Source organism: Culex quinquefasciatus, chromosome 2 (genome assembly GCF_015732765.1).
Source record: "Culex quinquefasciatus strain JHB chromosome 2, VPISU_Cqui_1.0_pri_paternal, whole genome shotgun sequence".
NCBI lineage: Eukaryota > Metazoa > Arthropoda > Insecta > Diptera > Culicidae > Culex > Culex quinquefasciatus.
This window is the reverse complement of record NC_051862.1, coordinates 43,816,990-43,839,832: the sequence shown is the minus strand read 5'-3', so window position 1 is coordinate 43,839,832 and position 22,843 is coordinate 43,816,990. Positions and strand designations below refer to the sequence as shown.

General features: G+C 41.2%; 1 protein-coding gene across 1 annotated transcript; it reads left to right on the top strand.

Moving 5' to 3' along the window:
• Positions 1-1,034: 1,034 nt before the first annotated feature.
• On the top strand, positions 1,035-16,628 carry LOC6040979 (G1/S-specific cyclin-D2). Its single transcript, XM_001850225.2, has 4 exons — positions 1,035-1,701; positions 1,779-1,994; positions 4,694-4,850; positions 14,813-16,628. The coding sequence occupies exons 1-4, from the start codon at positions 1,483-1,485 to the stop codon at positions 15,169-15,171; spliced, it is 951 nt and encodes a 316-aa protein (XP_001850277.2). The 5' UTR covers positions 1,035-1,482; the 3' UTR covers positions 15,172-16,628.
• The last annotated feature ends 6,215 nt before the right edge of the window (positions 16,629-22,843 follow it).

The window sequence follows — 22,843 nt, the reverse complement described above, 5'->3', positions numbered from 1 at the left end:
TCAGAACAGCTGGTGTCAAACCATCGGGGTTTGAGTGTAGCTATTAAAAAGGAATACAAACATGTTAGGCCGTTACAAATATTTTTTGAAGTTTATAGAGGTTTCTACGTGCGCATGTATTGCGTGTATGTACACGAAAAAGATTGAGGTTAAATTTTGTCCGGCCAGCAAAATCAGATGGTGAGCTAGTGTGCGTACGCGAAACGTCATAAAGCTCTATATTCCTCGACCCTGACCAAAGTAGAGGGGTGTGGAATAAAAAAAAAGTTTGAAAATTAAAAAAAGGGCACGGTTTCAACATGTGGTAGAAAAAAGTGTTTTAAAATGCATTATGCACATGTCCGGTTGTTTTGCATTCATAAGTTTCCATAATTTCAAAATCTTTTAACGATAATTTTATTATTGCGAGAAAAAAAGTTTTGGCGGTGCTCATGACATTGTAATTTCATAAAAATAAAAATATTTTTAAACGAGCCCTAACATGCTAAATATAATTATTTTTTTTAAATTGAAATATTTGCATAAGTCTTACTGAAATAAAATAAAATCTATAGCCCAAAAGATCCACCTCAATAAATTCTTAGATTTAAATCCTCTACGTGATTTGTGGATGGTCCCTATGCACAGTTTTGTATTTAAATTATGTCAAGATTATGTCTTCAATATTTTATCAGATTCTGAAAATGATCAAACCTTTTCAACCCATATTTACATTTTATTTATCACAGTGCCGCACTTCATTCATTACTTGCGCCACTACTCTCACTCTCCTTTTCTTTTTCTCTCACTTCCATGCGCTTTTTCTGTGTGCCAAACCTACTCGTCGTCGTATCACATGGGTTAATCGTTCGTATTGGAGTTCTACTGAGGGTATCGGGGTATCCTGTGCGACACACATCAACACAACAAGCAATACACACTCACCCAAAGCTCTGCCGCGGGTACCGGCATTTCAGCCAGCAATACGTGCATGTGTAAAGGTATACACGGCGGAGAAGGTAAAGAAAACAAGGGCAAAAGCGAGATCAGCCGGTTGTGTATCAAAACGTTCCCTGCCAGGACTCGAAACGGTCAGAAGCCTCTCGGACAGCGAAGAGCTCGGTCGTGTCTAGCCTTAGCTTGCTTGAAACTTGAAGAAAGTTTTTTTTTCTGAAAAAGTGTGGTTATTTGGGAGTTGGAGTTTTTGGGAAAGTTGATCTTTAGTGGCGAGGAAGAAGTGAGATGCACAAGTAGAGTGATGTTTGCTTAGAAGGAGAATCAGCAAAAAGGGACGATCTCGGGGTTTTAAAGAAGGACTTCTAAGAATTGAGGTCGCAGTGATACGGAGAACAACTGGAAGGATTTAAGTGGAGTTCGATCGTGAGATAATCTAACGGTATTTTGGACAATCTGTATTGTGTCGCTGGAAAAGAAGAACAGTAGTGTGATAACGATTGATATTGTTTTGTGAGTGTGGAATAACGGAACTTTGTTAGCAACACAATGGCTCAAGCAATGGATCTTGTGTGCAAGGAGATCATCTACGATGAAGTGGACCATCAGTTTGCCGAACCGGACCCGACCATGATCGCGGATAACCGGGTCATCCAGAACCTTATCAGCCTGGAGCGGTTGACCATTCCGCCGTGCAACTACTTCGGAACGGTTCAGCAGGATATCAAACCGAACATGCGCAAGATCGTCACCACATGGATGCTGGAGGTAAGTTCTGACACCGCCGCAAGTTGGGTTTGGAAGTTCCGTTTCTAAGCCCATGGTCTCTCTTGATATCCCGGCAGGTATGCGATGAGCAAAAGTGCGAAGAGCAGACCTTCCCACTGGCGATCAACTTCTTCGATCGATTCCTGTGCGCCTGCCCGATCGATCGCTACCACCTGCAACTGCTCGGATGCTGCGCGCTGCTGCTGGCTTCCAAGATCCGCCAGTGCCATCCGCTGACCGTGGATGTCCTCAGCGCCTACACCGATCACGCCGTGTCACCCGACCAGATCAGGGTAAGTCCACGAAAGCAAACTTCTCCTTGAACGATCTTGAACTTGATGCCGTCTTCCTGTCTTGTCTTTTCACCTGGTTCACGGGAGGGTTCTACCAAACAAAAGAAAACGCACGGAAGCGTGTAACCCTTGCCAGGTTCCCTTTCACTTGCGCGATCGCGATACGTCTAATTTACTCTGTGAGTTTGTATTTGTCATTATCCCGCGGGGAAATCCTCCCTCGCCCAAAGACATCAGTCTTTGAGTGCTTCCGGGCAACCTGTCAAGAGAGGACCCCCTCTCGAACGAGGAAACCACAAATTTGTGTGTTCCATTGTGTTACGACCGCAAACACACACACTCGGAAGGAAGTAATTATCGCTAAAAGGTGGCTTCCACTTGAAGTTTTCGTGATCATCGACATTTTTGACATTCAGAACATGATCTTTGAATTTCGCAACGTTTCATTGTTTCACGAACGTTCATTCACGACCTGCGTTACAATTTCCGACATCTGTCAAAAAAGCGTAACGCTCAGCTGCAATTTCGCACAGATCCCCACGTTTCGCAACCCTGTTGTCTGCGCCACCCGCATGGCACGTCAACAGACCAGCGCTAGCTGTCAAATTTGGCCAAAAATAAACCGCACAAACCGTTCGTTCCCACAATCACTGGGCGATGACTTAATTGATGCACGCATCCCACCGCCGGTGCCCTATGGGTGTCCCGTCCCTACTAATCCATCATGCGATTTGACCCCACCGACCGGGGAAATCCGATATCAATCAAGTCCAATTAACCGCGCGCGCGCGTATTTCGCTACGGTGTGGACACTAGGTCCGGGGACAATTAACCCTCATCCAGGCCAGCAAAAAAAAAGATCCTCTGCCTGTCTGTCAGTGCAATCGCTTAATTTAAATCGGTGGCGGCACCGACCTCCGTCTAATCCGTCCCCGTGATCGAACCACTTTAGCTGCGCCCCCAAAGCTGAAACTCGATCCTGGACCGCTCCGATGGTCATCGCTCACCGGGTCCTGTGGACCACCACCAGTTTTTGTGTGCCGAAAAGCGCTATTCATTGGGACGTTCTCGAAACCTGTCCCGAAATGAATCGAAACTTTCAAGAATGAAAACAAGAAAACACTTCACGGTGCCCGAGAAATTCCATTCTCGATTTCCAGGGAATTCTGATCCTGAAAAATGAGTTTACAACTTTTTCACACGTTTCGTTGCTCAATGTTTTTCCATCCACTTTTTCGAGTTTCTCTCCAGGCTCCGGGCTCCTATTATTGTCGGGGTTTTTGCGTATACGTTTATTCCTCTTGCATCGGCAATAAAAACCTGCAGGACCTTTAATGGACTCGAGCTTTCAAAACATTTCTACCGCAGGACCTTCTCAGCTTCGCCGGCGAGATAACCTTTTACGAGTTCCAGGAAGATTTCGCCTTTTTTTCATTATTAACTATGTGATCCTTGAGACAGAAAAAGAAGCAAAAGATGCCATTCTTTAGAAATTTGAATTGACCCTGACGAAGTCCGCCGCCGCCGACGGTGAGAAACGTCGCATCATCAATCAAAGGCGGTGGCGGCGTCAAACTTCGAGCGCAGCGAAACGGTTTAGCGCCGATAGACGGGTCGCGCACTGAACTGAAATTTTGAACTCGCAGCGCGATTGTGCGAAATCATATTTTTGGTTGAGATCGAACACGTTAAAAAGATCGGTTTCACTTCTTTGGTTTCTGTTTTGGGTTACTGGGATATCTTTTGACAGGTAGAAAGTTTTTATCTGTTCTGTTTAAAGGATCAGATTTTAAAACGAAGCAAACAAAGATGAGAAATGGTTCCCACAGGTTCGACCTGAAAAATGGCGCTTGTATGAAAAAGTGTTTCAATTTTCTTGAAGATCCTCGACGGAGGAAAGGGATCACACTCCAGAAGGGATGGATGGATCGCACCGTTGATTGCAATTTTATACAAATTAACATCCGGATCCAGGGCCCGAAATTAAGGGATGAAATTGTTCCTCATCATCTCCCATGAATATATAAGTAAGGCAAACCCTTCGAAAGTGTCCCACAGCAAAAGAGGGTCAAGAACATCTTCCAACCGAAAATCTTACCTTGCCAACCAACCGACAGATGCGTCATGGGACAACGGAAAAGATATTAATCACTCCGGCACAGGACCCTGGCTATGCTAAGCTATGCGGAACCGGGCTAGAGGGATGCACTTCTGCACAATAATGACGTAATTTTGCGGTTGGTCACAAATTAATCGCATCCGCAGAACGGAGAAGCGACCCGACCTGCTTTTGAGGTTAGGTAACCGTTACATGGTTTTCCTCTGAAGAAGGTTTCGCAAACATCGTTGACATTGCGCAAGCACTCAGAACCGCTGGGCAGTTTGACCACTTCTTCTCGCAGCTGTCAAATGTCACGTGGTGAGTGTTTTGAAATAGGATTTTCTTAGCCTTCAAGCAATATGATCACAAATTAACAATTTAATTATCAATTCGCTTTCAACGGCCCCGGAAAAAACCGTTGGTCGTGTGGCTTTCACATTAAGATCGGGATCGCTTTACACGATCGGCCAGGCGCGAAATTTATGCGCATTCCAAATATCGGAACGCGTGCTCCTTGTAATATCCCTTAGCGCCCCCTAAGACACGCGCCAGCTATGAATCTCATTACTAACCCCCGCCACCCCATTTGTTCTTACAGAGTTGGGAACTCCTGATGATCAGCAAACTGGAGTGGAACATTACCGCGGTGACAGCTTTCGACTACGTTGACCAGATCCTGGAACGCGTCAAATGGGGCTCCGACGATTCGCGGCTTCGGGAACACGCACACACGCTCATCCACGTCTGCAGTACCGGTAAGTTACATCAAATTTTTACTATCTGCAAATCTACAAAACTGTCCCAACGGTCAACACCATTCTACCCCCGGCATCTGTCGTCGTAATTGCGGACAATAATTACCCGGTCATGACCCGACATCTGGCCGTTCTTGGGACGCGCCAAAATTTTTATTAATCATTTTACAACTTCCCGTGTAACTTTACGACCGCCAGAGTCTCTAAGACGATTAGCCATCCCTTCAAATTCCAGCACAAAGTCCCCCTGTAAGTTTAATTGAATCATCAATTTTATCGAAGTCTTGTCGTCGTCGGTTGCCCTAGGCAATCATCCCTAATTCCAGGGGTCACCCGTTTTGACAGCTCGCTTTGTCGCGTTTTCGCGCGCGCTTCCTTATCTGCCAAATTGTGCCCAAGCCATGTGACTTACATTTATCATTTTATCTTTCACCACTTCGATCGCGCTTTCCGCATACAAGTTTGTTTTTTGTTGTACTGTTTGGTGGCAGTTGTTTGGGTTTTTCGATCCTCGCCCAGACAACGTGTCATGACTGCGAAAGCAGGCAGATTGCCTTCCAGACGATCGCAGACGACGCAAGGACAACCTTTTTTTTCGCTGCTGTTTACTTCTTGCGTCCGATAGTCGGGGTTTGGGTCAGTCTCGCTGGCTTTATCGCGTCAAAATTAAATATCAGACGACTGTTAAAACCTTTTAAGAACCCAAAAAATGGGTGGACATGAACACTTTTTTTTTATCAGTGCTAATAAAAAACTCAAATTTTGACAGCTTCTTCAGAGGGTGTAATTTCTAACGACTTCCTCGATCTACCCAATGTGGATGTGCAAAGGAATTTTCCACCAGTCAAGCCATTTAAACGTGAACCCCTTGTCGCGCGATAGGATTCGAGCAGGAAAAAAATGCCACCGCACGTGAAACAGCAAACAATCGGCTTTCGAGCGCAAGGGTTCTTCAGCCAAAAAAATCAACCCCTTTCCACGAATAGCTTGTTTAAATGGACCATTCGCGAAAACGTGGCAGTTGGCTGTGACCCTGAATTAAATTTTCACAATCGATTAGGGGAACGCGATTCACTTGAAAATTTCATCTTGAAAATCTTCAAGTTCATTCGTGAGCAAACGAGCTCGCTGGGCTGTTTGACACTACTGTCAAAGTAGGCAAACCTAACTCGCTGGGCAGTTTGATACTTTCAGTAGAGTCATTCGCGACGCAGAGGTAAGAGAACAACAACATTATTCTTGGCTTTCGATAAATATGATCACAAAAATAAAGCAGATGGACTGCTGCACCCAGAGCATAAATTTCGTGCACTTCCCGGGAAACCGATGTCCAGATCAGTGCGTGTGAGAAGAAAAATCTGAGTTGTTCCCACAACTCTGCGCAGTTTGCTTGTTTGGTTTCGCATTTCGGCCAAACGATCTTCTTATGGGAATCCTTGTGGCCAACACGGAGTTCAAGTGGCCAGCAGCACCGCAAACATTACAACAGGTCTATGGCCCTCCAGAAAGGACCCCGGACGAAGAGGCAAAACATCTGCTATCGTTTTGTTTTCCTGTCAGGGTGTAGGAGCAGAAAGAATGGAAACGTTTTTTTTCAAGTTCGTACATGAACTGCTGCTGCTGCGTACTTTTTGATATCAAACATCTGCCCTTCGATTTGTTTTTTGGATCGCTTCTCTCCGAACGAGGTGAAGGTGCGTTTGAATCCTGTTGGAATGTCCTAGACGCGACTACAGGTTGTTCTGTGGAGGATAATTAACAGCAGTATCCTTTTCTACCTAGCTTTTGGAACCCCCTAGAGATCGTTAAACCTATTTAGCCATGTGCGCAGGTGAACAGCTCCTGCAAGTGAGCAACTGTTGCCCACTTCCGGACTCGGAAAAAAAGAACACCAGCCTTATAACGAACCCAGGCAATTTGTTAACACTGACTCAACTTCCAAACGCTTTAATTGACATTTGTAGAGCGAAGGTGCTATCGCAACACCTCGATCGAAGTCAGAGTCCCGGAAAAGTTTGCCCAGCAAGAAAATTTATGTTAATTTCCGGTTTCACCCTCACGTTGAAGTCACTTGTAGCCAAACACGCACACACTTGTTGAACTGACCAACGAGGGGGTTGAACGCGCAGTCGCGAACCAGCACGCGACATGTGCAGCAGCACCCTCACCTTTCGTCCACCAGCTTTCTGATTGGATGAGTAGCCGCCGCGTTCATTGTTCTCTTGATGTCGATAGTCAAGCTGGGTGCATTTCGAGGGGTAGTCGTAAATCTACCGGACGGACGGAGCATGTGCGGTCAGAGTCCAGGTGCTTTTTTCCGACACCTTTCGTTGCCCAGCGATGAAGGTGTCAAGCTTTGTTGACATTCCAATGGTTCGCCCGGTGCGTCTTAAAGTAAACAAGCATGTTCCTCGAAGCGGTACAGAATGCGATAAGCAGTTTCAGGTCCCCCTTCTTCGATAACCTCAACTCGATAGGGGTGCCAAAGTCATGCAAAATCTTGAGCAATTTAGCAAACATCTGCCGCTTCGCTTTGTTCCGCTTGCTCCTTCGTCTCCAGACGAATCCTGGCCGTTTCGTCTCGCGCTAAGGATTCTTGTGCCTCAAGGTAGTAATTTTACCAATACCACCACGGCCGGTCGTCTCGTCTCGTCTCGTTTTTCTTTGTGTGGCGAAGGAACTTCACGCTAAATCGTCCTCGAATCACTGCTGACGACGTCTCCGCAGCTGTTGGCCCCTTGCCGGAGACGACGTCGTGCGGTTCAATGCTCCCTTGGCGAAACTAGTCCTTGAACATTTTTGCATGCTCATTTTCTATTGTTTGGCCGAATCCAGTTTGGATTTGGAAAAAGGGTTGAATCGATCAACTCCACTGGGCAGTTGAAAACGACCAAAACCACTGGGCAGTCAACACTAGTTGAGCAACTGTCAAAAGCGCTGTTTGTTTTGGAAAATCACGTGGTAAGTGTTTTAAACCGATTTTCTAGGCTTTCAAGAAATATGATCACAAATCAACAAAACGGCAGTTATTCACCGCCAAGATTTATCGCAAACGTCGTAAAAAAGGGATACCGCACTATCAATAAATTAATTACTCCGATACACCTTGTTTTGGGCAATAAATGCCTGAACACACAGGGAACGTTTGGTTGACAACCCCTTGTGCGTGCGTGCACCCTATCCCACAGCGGGACAACGAAAGGGGTTTCAATTAATAAATCTTGCCGGATTTCGCAGCCGGAGACCGGTTGATCCTTCAAAACCAGTTCTCTCCCCTTTTGTCGCACTGCAGCTCACTTTGCCAAACAAAAATTAATTAGAGACATCCACTTCATCATTTGGTCGTCGTCCTTTTGCAGCAGTTGTCTGCCATAATCCCTTCGTCTTGTTCTCGCGAAGAAGTGCACACAATCCCCCGTACAACTATTCGCAATGATGCAATTTCTTAAGCTGCCACTCTAGACCCGAACAAAAGCGCAGTGTTGTCAATTTTGGTTAAGTTTACGACGTTCCCAGCAGGAGAAGGTCCTTGTTTTTACGATTTTCAATTTTCAAAAAAAAGCAAACGACTGTTTGATCATCAGTTTTTACGAGCTTTCCCCTCTGGATTAGGGCGAGCGACGGCTTGATGATAAGCGAAATCGAAACTAATAGTGTCTGAATCTCGTTTTTACGAGCGCTCGCTCCTCGATCGTAAAAGATTACGACTCTCTCGGAGAAGAAGCTGTATCATTATCCTTGGGCTCGAGCAGCAAAAAAAAAGTTACATCAAACTATCTCCTGCTTTTTTACGACAGTTTGAAACAATCGTCCAGGCGCAAGGACTCTTTCTTTCTCCGTTTCCTGTCCCAGACATCGAAGGGGACAATCTCAGACGACGACGGTTGGCAGTCGTCGAAGTTTATATTAAAAATCACACCTGGTTGCCGTCCCCTTTCCGTGTGTCCCATGTTTTTCGAAATCTTGAAATCGGATCGTGATTGAACAGCCCAGACGACGAGGGTTCGCTTCCCTACAGGGCCCAGACTCGTTTTGAGGAGCTTGACTTGGCTTTAGCAGTCTGCCCGTCCATTGTGTTTGATTTGTTCCTCAGGGGTCTACCCGAAAATTATAACGTTGACACGGGTCCCCCACAGACCGTTATTATAAATAAAAAATTTCCACCCAAACCAATGATTGGACATGGTTTCTGGGACCATTCTGCACCTCTGGGCCGAGTTTCAAAATATTTGCCGGCAGAAATTTCGAATACGGTCAGTTTTAGTGTTTCGAGTAGAAATTAAGGGGAAATCACATGTAAAATGCGTCGGAAAAGATCAAAGTTTCAATGTTATAATTCCAAAACATTACTGGTCATGGTTTTAAATTGTATTAACATGTAGCAGAATGATATAAAAACGATTTACAGCACTGACTTAGCCGGATTAAGCCGAAGTTAAGTGACTTAAGTATATTATTTACAAGTTTACACCTTAATATTAAAAAAACTCCTACATCAAGAAATTTAAAGGATAAGGATAACTAGATAGCACAAAAATAACTTAAAATGGGGTGACTTTGAGCCAAGGGGTGACATTGTACCAATAAATGCATTAGGATTGCTTTGATAAGCTTGAATTTTTATGTTAATTTATTTATTTGTAGACGGATTAATTTGGGCTATTTATGTTCCCACAAAGCAATTTGATGATATTGCTACGCAAATCTGCTTATTCTGTTTGAATAAAGCCTGTTGATTTAAAATTTAATTAATTAAAATAAATTTAAAATCTCCTGGAATCCTCCAAATTTGAAAATTATGCTCACATTTTTCAGTTCTGAATCAATTTCTTCTGAAATCAAATAAAACAATCAAAATATTAGGGGAAACAAACTTTTTGACGTGGCAAGCTTGTGACATAGCAATTAGAATAAACTTGTTCTTTTTTGTTTTAAATCGTTTACAAATTTCAAACTTACGAATGAAATCCGGAGACAACTCCAGCTACCATTTAGCTCTTAGCAAAAGTTGAATGGCACAACTTCCCACAGGATTAATATTTCAAACCAACCAATTATTTTTCAACATTGCAGTTATCGTCATAAAATAAAAAATAAATAAAATAAAATAACTTTTCGTAATTGGATAAAATAATGTTGATACACTCATAGTTAGGATTCAATAAAACATATTATTGATCATCAAGAACGTTCACTAATAATGTATTCATCAAAACATATCCCGCCCGGGTCCCGCCCGTGTGGATCAATCGGACCGCGCACTGGACTCACAATCCAGAGGTCGCCGGTTCGAATCCCGCGGCGGGCGCTCTAAAATTCTTTGTGTAAATATGGGTATTCGGCGCCGTCGCTCCGTGCCATACTTTCATACACTTAGGAGCCCAGGGCGGCGAAGTCCTTGTAGATAAAAGGAAGACACTAGTGGTTGGTACTAGCAATGGTGGCCGACAGCTATAAAGTCAACTTCGTTTTTTCAAAACATATCCTACTTCTGGCCAATGTGAAACTAAAGCTTTATCTATTTTATCTATTTTTTTAGTGTTTCGTACTTATTGAACTTTTTATGGCAGAGGACAACATAATCTAAGAACAAAATATTTGCAACGATTATACTTTGCAATTCAAGCTTATCGAGCTTGGTGTTAAGCTATCTGGCTATTATAAAATCGTATAATTTGGTACAATGTCACCCCTTGGCTCAAAGTCACCCCATTTTAAGTTATTTTGTGCTATCTAGTTATCCTTATCCTTTAAATTCCTTGATGTAGGAGTTTTTTTTTAATATTAAGATGTAAACTTGTAAATAATATACTTAAGTCACTTAACTTCGGCTTAATCCGGCTAAGTCAGTGCTGTAAATCGTTTTTATATCATTCTGCTACATGTTAATGCAATTTAAAACCATGACCAGTAATGTTTTGGAATTAAAACATTGAAACTTTGATCTTTTCCGACGCATTTTACATGTGATTTCCCCTTAATTTCTACTCGAAACACTAAAACTGACCGTATTCGAAATTTCTGCCGGCAAATATTTTGAAACTCGGCCCAGAGGTGCAGAATGGTCCCAGGAACCATGTCCAGTCATTGGTTTGGGTGGAAATTTTTTATTTATAATAACGGTCTGTGGGGGACCCGTGGTTGAAGTTTCGCACAACTTCGACGCCTCGACGAACGCGAGACTCCAAATGTGACGTAAAATTCGAAGTCGCGTGCTGGCAGCTTGCAATTGCACCTTTTCGTCGATCGCCGTCGTTAATGGTCATTTTTATGATTACGACTCCCCACGTCCCACCTTGTCCGCGAAGACGGGTGAGCGCGTGCCCGCTTTTGAGTCGGACTAAATTATGAACATGATCCTCGCGCCAGTTGCACCTGACGGTCCTGATCGAGGACGAACCAGACCTCAGAAGAAGCGTAAAAAAAAGTGGTGGAGAAACTCGTTTCGTTTTGTGTATGCACATAATTAATTAGGACCTCGTGCAGCGGCATTCCGGGTCCTAAATGGACTCGAAAACGAGAACGTAACGTTCGTCTAATTAGGACCCCGTCCGACGAGATCAGCTTGAATCCTCGGCGCAGCGTTTTGTTTACAAATTTCAGTTCAATTTCCTACGAACGACGCGCAATGTTTGCATAATTTTCCGTACAAGAAAAGAAAACGTACAAAGAACCGATGCCGTCCTCCGACATATGGCGTCCTTATTTTCTGGGGTCTTTGTTTTTCCATCCCCAGGCATAAACAATTTCCAAAGAAAAGACGAACTCCTGACGGTTCGCTCTTTTTATGTTTATGCTAATTAAAACTGTTAGTTTTTCGACTTGGTCGATGGGCACATGCGCTCGCAGCTTTGAAATGTCCTTGGGCTATAGTTGGCCCCCATGCCCTCTCGTCAAGCACTCGACAAGCTCAAGCAGCGAGTAATTTTAGGGTTCAAATCCGAACCGGCATCTCGAATCCGTTCAATAGCAATATTTACAAATATTATAATTTCCTGGCACTTCCAATACGACGACGCGATTCGGCACGGCTAATCGAACCGTTGACATATTCAAATAAAACCGTTTTTATTAGCATAGGTTATGACTTGCAATAAATAAATTACCCCTTCTGCCTGAGAATGCAGAAATCTTGGCACTTTTCATCAACCGAAATTTTGTACCTTCCCTTCGACATCCTCTCGGAAAAGAGGTCCTTTTCGCTAGGGGTCTTTCCAACCGACATTTTTGCTTGCAGCAACCTTCACGCACTGCAAGATAAGCACAAGATTTTAAATCTTTCCGACCCCTGCTTTCTTTTACGCCATGAAATCTTCCCTAATCCACCGTAAGCGTGCAGATTTCGCTACTTCATCCGTGAAGTGACGCACTCACTGGGCAGCGCACTCTCAACAGTTTGTTTACTAACATCGCGACGAGTAGCTACAGTGCAGTGAATTCTTCCTGGCTTTCAAGAAATATGATCACAATTTGAACGAGATTGGTCCTGTTGGATCACGGCGGCTTCCTGCACGCTACCAGCAGGATAACAAATTTTCGATTGGAAATTCAACGGACGCCGGCGGCGGCGGAGCAGATGCACGTTCTCCACCTTTCCAGCTAGAACCCTCCTTAGAGAGGTGTGTCTTCCTGCTGCGTTGTTTCCTTTCTTCTTCCACTGCCACGCCGGTTTCTTATTGCATTGTGTGATAAGAATTGCTGTCGTCAATAGGACATATCGAAGGATCCTTCCGTCGAGGGCTGGCTGCCACCCCAGCATTTTTTTCCTCCTTCTCTTCCTATACCTAGAGGAGCCAGGTGGTGCAACCGTTGCGTTTCGTCGAGGTCTTTCAATAAAATTTATCGAGCTGGAAAAAGCTTCTCGGGTTCTCCTAATAAGAACGAATCGAGTTGATCGGAACCAAACGATAACCCAGGGTCTCAGCATTTGTTGCGAGTGCCGTAATTCAAGGAGGTCCTTGGCAGGAAGGAAGAGGAGGTTCCAGGCGAAAAACGGAGAAGTGCAAATGACACCACCCCGCACACCACATTTGGAGAATCGCGTGTGCATTCTTGTGGATCAAAGAAATTGTTATACTTTACTTTATTCAAACTGTAATTATGCAGCTCTGCTGCGTGTGTGTCATCCAGGTTTCCTTCCGATGACACCACCATATGTCGGGACATCTACCCCCTTTCTTGGGCTGCGATCGTGCTGCATATTTTATTCTTATGATTTTCACTTGAAGAGGGTAGCTGTAATTACAATTTCATCAACGGATCTGTTCTACTTTTTTCATGCAGTAACTGTCATTTTTTGTACTTCCTTCTTGGATTGAATTTAAATGCATTCAGCAAAGGCAAATTTAAATGGTCTGACTAGGTTCTACTAATGCTCCAGACCTTTAATTTTACCAAAATTTTGCACTCTCTCAGCTCCATTCGCCAAAAGAACAAAAACTAAAGGTGCAACTGCTAGCCAACGAAATGTACAGCTTCCTGGCCTCGTAAAACATCGCGCTGAAGTGCCGATAGCCGCATGTTGAGCGCATTTTAGGATAATAGCAGTCCCTAACCTCAAAAAAGGGAACGATCGACAGGTGCAATGCGCGCGCGGTCGAAGCGATCGTCCAAAGATCCTTGAGATATCGCATTCATCCCGCATCTCTCGCTCTCCGCGAGCCATGTGCTGCGAGAGGAAATGAAAACCGAAAACAAAATTACGTCGTTAAATATACACCTTCAACGAGTTGCTGCGTCGTCGACGACGATGAGATTGTGTGCGTGTGCAAGGTGCAACGCGAGATCGACGCTTCTCGGAATTGTTTATAAACAGAGAGAGGCGAACCCGCAAAACGTGGAATATCGCCATGTGCGCGAGGATTTCCTTTGTTCGCGTTTTGTTTTACGACTTTGCGCAAGATGACGCAGCTTTAGGCTGTGGACCTTTAAATTTTGCGCGAAATGCACCTGGCGTCTGTCCGGGATGACGTTTGCGTGTCCATTCGTGGAGGGGCGAGCCCGCTGGGCTGTTTTGGCGATGACAGCCCGCGGCGCCGACTCATTTGTCAAATCAAAGTCGTCTTCAACGTGCTTCGAACGCACTTTTTTCCAGGCTTTCAAGAAATATGATCACAAAAATCTTCCAACTTTTGGCAAAAAAGATGCTGGAATCCACTGCGCTGACCGCGGAAGTCTCTAAACGTAAAATTTGATCCTGTCGGCCGTGATCGGGTTTCTTCGCGGCATCGCGTCAAATCTGTGCAAACGCCGGCCACTGTGCCGGCCATAAATCTAACCTTTCAACGGAATTCGATCCGATTTGGGCTGCGTCCCCTTTCGATCGGCATCTTCGTTCAATAAACAAACTTATTATGGTGTTTTTTTTCGGTTGTGCCTTTTCTAGGGCAAAAAAGGAGATCGATCCTTCTCATTTGCGCATTTTATTGTTTGTTATTGTGCGTCATAAATTGAAAATTTGTTACATTATCTCTTTTGGGTCCCAAAAAACCGGAAGAAGCGTAAACAAACGAGTCACTATCTTTTTTCGGAGTTTATTCAAATAAAAAGGAGGTCCTTTTCCTCCGCATTTTTGTCTCGTTGTTTATTATCCTAGACTTCCCATGTGCATGTGCGCACAGGCTCTCGAACAAAACGGTCACGGATGTGGGTTTCTTTTCCCGAATCTTGGGAGAAAACGGAATTGCAATTTGTCTCACCTTTCCGCTCGGGGCGGTGGAAGTTGCAATTATGCCAAAGATTTTTCCATTAATCAATTTGTTTGTTAGGGGACCCAAGGGATCGAAGGCAGGGGCTCGGGACAATAATTACAATTTCTTCCGCACTTCCGTTCCGAAAATCGTTAATTGTCATCCCGGCGAAGAATGGGCGACCCTAGGGGCTTAAAAAACTAGATTACATAAAAAAGCTTGCTGCAATTGTGCAAATTTCTAACGAATTTCCTCTTTTCTTTCCTTTTGCAGAAACCATCTTCATGCAGCTCGAACCTTCCCTGCTGGCCGCGTCTTGCATCGCGTCCGCCAGCCGGGGTCTGAACGTGTCCACCAAGATGGCCGTCGGGTACGACCTGGTCCGGCTAACCATGCACGATCTCGTCAAGGTTGACTTTATCGTCAAGATCATCGAGGAGATCGTGGCGAAGGAAATCGCCGACAAGCAGGTCCAGCAGCAGCAGCAGCAGGCCGCCACGAGCGCCGGAAGCTGCAAGGAACAGTACCAGCAGGCCCCGCAAAAGGTCAACTCCGGTGGCGCCCCCAACTCCCAGCAGCAGCAAACCGAACAGCCGGAAACGCCCACCGATGTGCAGTTTATATACTTTTAAGGCGAGCACACACACGTGGGAAGAGGGAACTGCTGTTGAGTATTTTTATTGCCTCTTTGTCTGATTCTAAACACTGTTGAAATTGCATTTATTCTCTATTGGTCACACTGCTTAAGCTTAAGTCTAAAACAGAGGTCGGCGAAGCGAGAACCATTTTCTGTTCTCTGGTTTGGAAAAAGGGAAAAACCTGCCGCCCAAAAAAAATTAGAGCATGTTATCCAAAAACCAAAAAAAAATCAATTCCTCTTAAGAAAACTCAAGCAAAAACATGGGAATGCTGCAGGCGCTATTCATCATCCGGCGACGAGCTGCGGGCCCAAGCTTTGATTCTGCACACTGCTTAAGCTCGACTGGTCGAGCGACGTTAGGGAACCCGGTGCCATCCATCAACTCGGCTTTAGCGGCACGTGCCGGATGATCGTATTTTCAAACTTTTGACAGAACGAAATTTTAGTTTGTACATATTTGAGCATTAAAAGTTTGGCTGAATCAACAAAAACGTTAGTTAATTCCTCAACAAGAAAGTTTGGATCTTTTCAAAAGCAAAAAAACATGGTGCGAAATAGTTTATCTATTGTTTATACTCTCTTTACTCTACTTTCACTAGTTTAATATCTTGAATTTCTAGATTCTATACTGTTTTCTCTATTGATTTTCACACCCTTTTTTCCTAAAACAGTAGACTCAAAAAAAAAGACTTAGCGTAAAGTTACTCAGAATTAAGATTTATCTATACACAAAACACAAGGAAGAAAAAATAAGACGCAAAGTTTGTTAAATTATTTATTTATATTTACCACCTAGTATGCCTTCACTTACGCACAAACGCCCCTCCCCTGCGAGCCAGGGTGGGGAAAAAAAGGAGAAGCAAGACCCTTAATCTTAAGCGCACACGTGCCAAGACGGTGCCACTCTATTGGATGTAAAGTTGTAAAGAGAAAACTGCCAAAGATTCGTTAGCGCAAAGGAGGAAAACCCCACCGATTCATAATTCTGACACCCCCCACAAAACAAGCCATAAAACACCATCAAAAACTAGCATTTAAGTTGCGACAGAATTTTAAACATCAAAAATCTAACATTTGCCAGGGGCCAGAATTCGATCTCATTAAGAATTAATCTGTACAGAAGCGAGCGAAACGTTTTAGTTTAAGGGCTAAGTGTACCAACCACCCGTGTAAATATAAGGTTAGTATCCAAGCGAAAACTAGGAGAACCAGTTGCCTGCATTAGTGCTACTTAAAAGGAGACATTTTTTTTTTTTACTTTGCTAAGAAATTGCTAAGAAATGTTGAGACTTTTTCACACGCGAACAGTTTTTTTGGACTTTGTATGCTATTTTTCTCTATTAATTGTTAATCTAGTCTTATATAAGAGAAATTTATAATAATTTATACAAGGAAATCGATGTAAGCGAAGAGAAAAAGAAGAAATACATTTTTTTTTGGTTAAATTTATATCAGTTTTTGACACAGCGATGAGAAAAGTAAAATGTTAAGACTTGACGATTGTACCTACAAAATTGTATATAGCATTGTAACGGCGATTTGTGCGCGCCAAGCTGGCGCGTATTATTTTTTGAAAATAAATCAGATAAAAAACAACTCAAAATCAATGTTATTGGTATTGCTTGAAAGAAACCTCACCTTCGAAAGACTCAACAAAAAAAAATTCGTACCAGGCTTCTCCATTAGTATTGAAAAATATTTTTTTATGAAAAACGCAATTTTCACCGATAGAATATTTTGAATCGAACATATTCTTAATCAGGAAGGTGCTTCCTCCATACCGTGTGGTACACTACAAAAATTACTGCATACTTATTTTATTTAAAATATAGGAAAAGTTAGAAAAAAAAAACACAACTAAAGTTGACCACTAATGATGTGTCCGGAAACGAATGAAACACGTGTAGTACAAAACGTAAGAGCGAATATATTTCGTACTGGTTTGCGTGGTTGTTGAAACCGAACTTAATTTTCTCCACCACCCACAGGCGCAGCCTACTGCGATGGGCGCTCGATGGTGGGGATGAAACAACTAAAAATTTACATTTTTTATTATTGACAAACTCACATCAAACAAGTCACACTTCCAAACTTAGATTTTTTTAAATTTTAAGATTTCTTCTTTGCAATGCCTTTTAAAGCTAAGTATGCAGATCGAAAGGAACGCGTTCAAGAAATGTTGCGCATTCTTTTCGTGACATCCCAAGAAAAGTTGACAGTCCGGTATGAGCGCGTTTGACGGTGTTTGCGCTTAAGGTTCTTTTTAGAATAAAAGATATTAAAAATGTTAAAATTAAATAGATTTAAAACGTTTATTCAAAAAATGAAGAAATCAATAATATAAAATTTCTTAAAATAAAAACCCTGAAAATTCAAAAATTCTAAAACTAGAAATACTAAAATTTGAAAATTATAAAAATACGAAATTATGAAATTACGGAATTATTAAAATATGACTTTATGAAATAATCAAATTATGAAATGATGAAATTATAAAATTATGAAGTTATGAAGTTATGAAATTATGTAATTATGAAATTAGAATATTGTACAATTTTAAAATTAGGCTGGTACAAATGCATTGAAAATTTTCTTGAATTCCTAAAATTCCTAAAATGCTTAAAATTCCTAAAAATCCTAAAATTCCTAAAAATCTTAAATTCTATAATTCTTAAATTTTTTAAATTTTAAGTTTTAAATTTTTGAATTTTTAATTTGTAAGTTTTTCAAATTTTTAATATTACATTTGTGAATTTGTAAATCCTAAATTCTAACATTTTTAAAATTCCAAAATTCTTAATTTTTCATTCTAATTTTTTTTTCCTGGAAAAATAAAGGTTTAATGTTAGAATTCCAAGGTTTTCGTTAATTTGTATTTTCGAATTTCTATATTTCAGATTTTTAAAACTTTTGAAATTTTAACTTAAGATTTCTGAAATTTTCCAGGCTTCGAATTTTAAAAAATTTGAGCTATTGAATTTATAAATACTTTGAAATTGAAATTATTATTCAATTCTACATATTTTATATTTGGGTCATTCCTTCCCAAGTGACCACGCGTCCAACATCGACCTTCACCAAATCTGCTCATATTTGGCATGGGGGTTGTTTTTGCCCCAAAAACAAAGAATCCCAAGTTTGGTGACATTTGGTCCACCCCCCTCTTTTTCTGAGATTTTTGAAAAACCTCATTTTTAAAATGCATTTTGCTTAGAGAAAAGTTTACAAAAAGTGAACTTTTGGGTATGCATATTTGAAGATTTTTTGACGTAGTTTCGAATGGCGTACTCAAAATTTACGTACAGTGTTGCCAGATATGAAAATTTTGCGCTTTAAGTTTTAAAATGCATTTTTAACCCTTTGGACGAGCACTTACGGGAAAACTGACAATTGCATTCGATTGCTGAGAGTTTTTTACATTAAATTCAATCAAAACCTCAGGGTAAAATGAATATTTCTTGAGATATCACATTTTAAGTTTGAAAGCTCTGTATTGCATAGCAAATGTTTTACTTAACCATCAATTTACAACAGTACATTGCGTGAGAGCATAGTAGGCCTTGAAATTTGAATATTTTTTTTTTCAATATCTTAACGGAAGCAAGTGAATGTCCCAAAGTTGAATTTATGTATGTATGTATGTATGTATGTATGTATGTATGTATGTATGTATGTATTGTATGTATGCATTTGAACCCCCGTCTTGGCAGGAGTTGGCGTGGTTCACGGATATAAGAAAATGACAAAATGTTTAATTTCGAGCGCATCAACCGGAATTTTCTAGTTTTATGGCCCCAGAAGCTAGCCTGAAAATATGAGCTTATTTGGTTAGGGTTGGTGGGTCCAATTTTTACTAGAAGGATTTTTGGAGTTTTTATTTTGGCAAAATTTTAAAACATGCCTAAAAATTTAACCTATATATTTTCGGGATCAATTCCTAGCGATTTGCGATGTTCTACAAAGTTGTTCCCCAGATCAAAATCTTTGAGAATTTTGACTATAAGAAAATTTGATAGCATTTTGGGAAACTTTGTCGAAGAAGATGTTAAAAGTGAAAATTCCCCATAGTGAATTAATTAAAGTTCCATTCTAACTTTAGGTAAAAATTTGACCCACCAACCCTAACCAAATAAGCTCATATTTTCAGGCTAGCTTCTGGGGCCATAAAACTAGAAAATTCCGGTTGATGAGCTCGAAATTAAACATTTTGTCATTTTCTTATATCCGTGAACCACGCCAACTCCTGCCAAGACGGGTGTTCAAATGCATACATACAATACATACATACATACATACATACATACATACATAAATTCAACTTTGGGACATTCACTTGCTTCCGTTAAGATATTGAAAAAAAAATATTCAAATTTCAAGGCCTACTATGCTCTCACGCAATGTACTGTTGTAAATTGATGGTTAAGTAAAACATTTGCTATGCAATACAGAGCTTTCAAACTTAAAAATGTGATATCTCAAGAAATATTCATTTTACCCTGAGGTTTTGATTGAATTTAATGTAAAAAACTCTCAGCAATCGAATGCAATTGTCAGTTTTCCCGTAAGTGCTCGTCCAAAGGGTTAAAAATGCATTTTAAAACTTAAAGCGCAAAATTTTCATATCTGGCAACACTGTACGTAAATTTTGTGAACGCCATTCGAAACTACGTCAAAAAATCTTCAAATATGCATACCCAAAAGTTCACTTTTTGTAAACTTTTCTCTAAGCAAAATGCATTTTAAAAATGAGGTTTTTCAAAAATCTCAGAAAAAGAGGGGGGTGCCACGGGCGCGGGGGTGGACCAAATGTCACCAAACTTGGGATTCTTTGTTTTTGGGGCAAAAACAACCCCCATGCCAAATATGAGCAGATTTGGTGAAGGTCGATGTTGGACGCGTGGTCACTTGGGAAGGAATGACCCATTTTGAATTTCAAAAATTTCATATATTGTGAAGGCAGACAAAAATCAAAATACGAGCGCAATCTGTCAAAGCCTGTTGCGCCTCAAGCTGATGTACACGCTTACGACAAACCACTCAATTTTTGTACGGCGCAACAGAAGAGATGCGCACTTCGGTTTGGTGGTGCACTGATAATATTAAAAATTGCTAAAATTTCCTTTATTTTTTTGTTATTTGAAATTTTTGAATTGTTTGGTTTTCCATATTTTCAAATTTTTATTTTTGAATTATTGGTATTGTTGAATTTCAAAATTTCAGATTATTATTGAATTTTAAGTAAGAAAATTAATATTTGTATGATTGTTGTCTAGTTTGTTTTCACTCTGCTTTACTTCATTTCGGCCCGCCAGTGTGGATCAATCGGACAGCGCAGGGGATTCATAATCCAGAGGTTGCTGGTTGGTACTAGCAATAAAAAGTTGGCGGCATGATGGCCGACAGCTATAAAGACAACTTCTATTTTGACTCCATTTCGACCAAAAAACTAGATCTGTCCTTTTAATTTCAAAATTCTGCATTTTGAGATTCGGCGGGAATTTTCAATATTTTTACATCGAATACAAAATTATTAAAACGTTTATAATTTTCACTCGCATTCAAAAAGGAAAATTCCAATTCTTTTATTTTTTCATCAAAACATATTGCAAACAAGCTCCGCGCACAGAAACGTCAAACGCCACTTTCCGTTTCTGCACGCAGAAAAATATTTTGTAGAACCAGCCTGTACGAGGTTTGAATCAACAACATTTTTGTTGAATATAATCAACGCCGATTTTGCGTTAAAACAAACCTTGATTTTCTCAATTCAACAAAAATCTTTTGTTATTTGAAAAAGTTGCTTTGACGTTTAGCGTTGATTTAACAAAAATCTGTATTTTCAAATCAATAAAACGTTTTGTTGATTCAAACATGCCTTATTTTTCTGCGTGTGTTACTTTTCAGCTGCGTACCGCTTAAGAAAAATCTTTTCCTTAACCGTTTCTTGGGCGTTTTTTTTTATATCTAGATATTTTTTTTTGAAAAGGTCCAAAATGAACCAATATTTCATTTGTTTTAAGTTTAGGGCACTTGAAGGACGTGTAGATGAACAATCTCAGCATTTTTGAAATTGGTTTTTCGTTAGTAGGTCGACTACCGATGCAAAAAGGGCTTAGCTTGTCAATGGCTCTTGTGTCCTTTTGAAAACTAATCCAAGCTATAAGCTGTTGTGTTTCATATGTTTATAGGACCTTATCAAAAAAAAAAGTCTGGATATGGAGTTTTGCGTTCCTTCCGATCTGTGTATGAGCCTTTTAGCCGCATGCTTATTAACTTTTTTTAACAAATTACATTTTTGTTGCAATTTCATTTTCAAACATCTTTTTATTTAACTGATAAAGCTATACGTCATCACTGCACGAACCCTCATTCAATTTTGTTGGAAGTAAACTTGCATGCAAGATTCAACGATGCAACGCTGAACAACTTCAGCCGCAGGGGTGAGCGCGAGCTTTAAAAATTGTTGCCAGATTTGCCACATGTCGATGCCTCTGTGCTCTCTTATGCTAACTAGATAGGAAAATCAGCAAGCTTAGTACAAGAGAGCACAGAGGCATCGATGTACTAGCATATCAGTTTTGTATAATATTAAAAATTTTACGATATCACTGAAAACATGCATTGAATAATAACATAATTGTTACAAATTCAATATTTTTTATGTTTTGATAATGTTCAGCTGACATCACAATGCAATCATCATCATCATCTTAAGATGTTTCTTGATTCAAATTGATTTTTTTATATATTTTGTTTGTGGTTTAACCGTCCAACTGGCAGCACTTGCGGCGCGCAAATCAAAACAAACAACAGTTTTCATTTGAAGAGTACCGTTATCCAGATTGTTGTCCTTTTTTAACGTGCCTCTCCCGAAAACAAAAGAAAAGTTTTTCCGCGTCTATTTGTCTATTTTTTTTTTTTTTTTTGCGTGGTAGCCCTGTTACATAGTTGCGAGTAATTTTTTAAAGATGAAGGGGGATGTGGGGCATAAGATTGGGCATTCCCTGTGCAACCACTCCCGTCATGTGGGAGCTCTACTGTCTAACGTCACAAGTGAGTGACGCTCGTTGCGAGAGCCATTCTCGGGCTCTCAGTAAACAGCGGCACTCACCACACCGCGACGTACGACAAGCAAGACGAGCTTCGCCCTCTTTCGTTTGACAGCTCTCGCGAAGCAAGCACGCGCTGGGAGCTTCTCGTGCGGGCAAGAACCACCTGTAATTCCCTTAGGTAATATTATGAAGTTAAGAAATGTACTTAAATAAATTAAAAAATAAATGACAAACTCACCCCGCAGGATGCAGCTAGCTTCGTGCCTGGCCAGATTGCCACAGTAACGGTACACGAAGCCGCAGTATCGGCACTTGTTAACTGTCGGATGGTCCTGCGTTACATGGTCGCGCAACTTTTTCTTGTCCGGAAATGTTGCAGCGCATATGCTGCATACTTCCAGAGACGGCGGCTGTTGGTGTTGGGTTTTTACATGCTTTCTGAAGCTGGACATTGTGGCTAAAGTTTTACCGCAATAGCTACAGCGCAAGGCAGATGCTGAAAAAAATAAATAAATATTACTATTATTCGTATACAGTACTGATATTGTAACTTGTTTGAATAATGAAACATTAAATCAATAAATAATTAAGAATCCTTTTTTAAAAATCCAT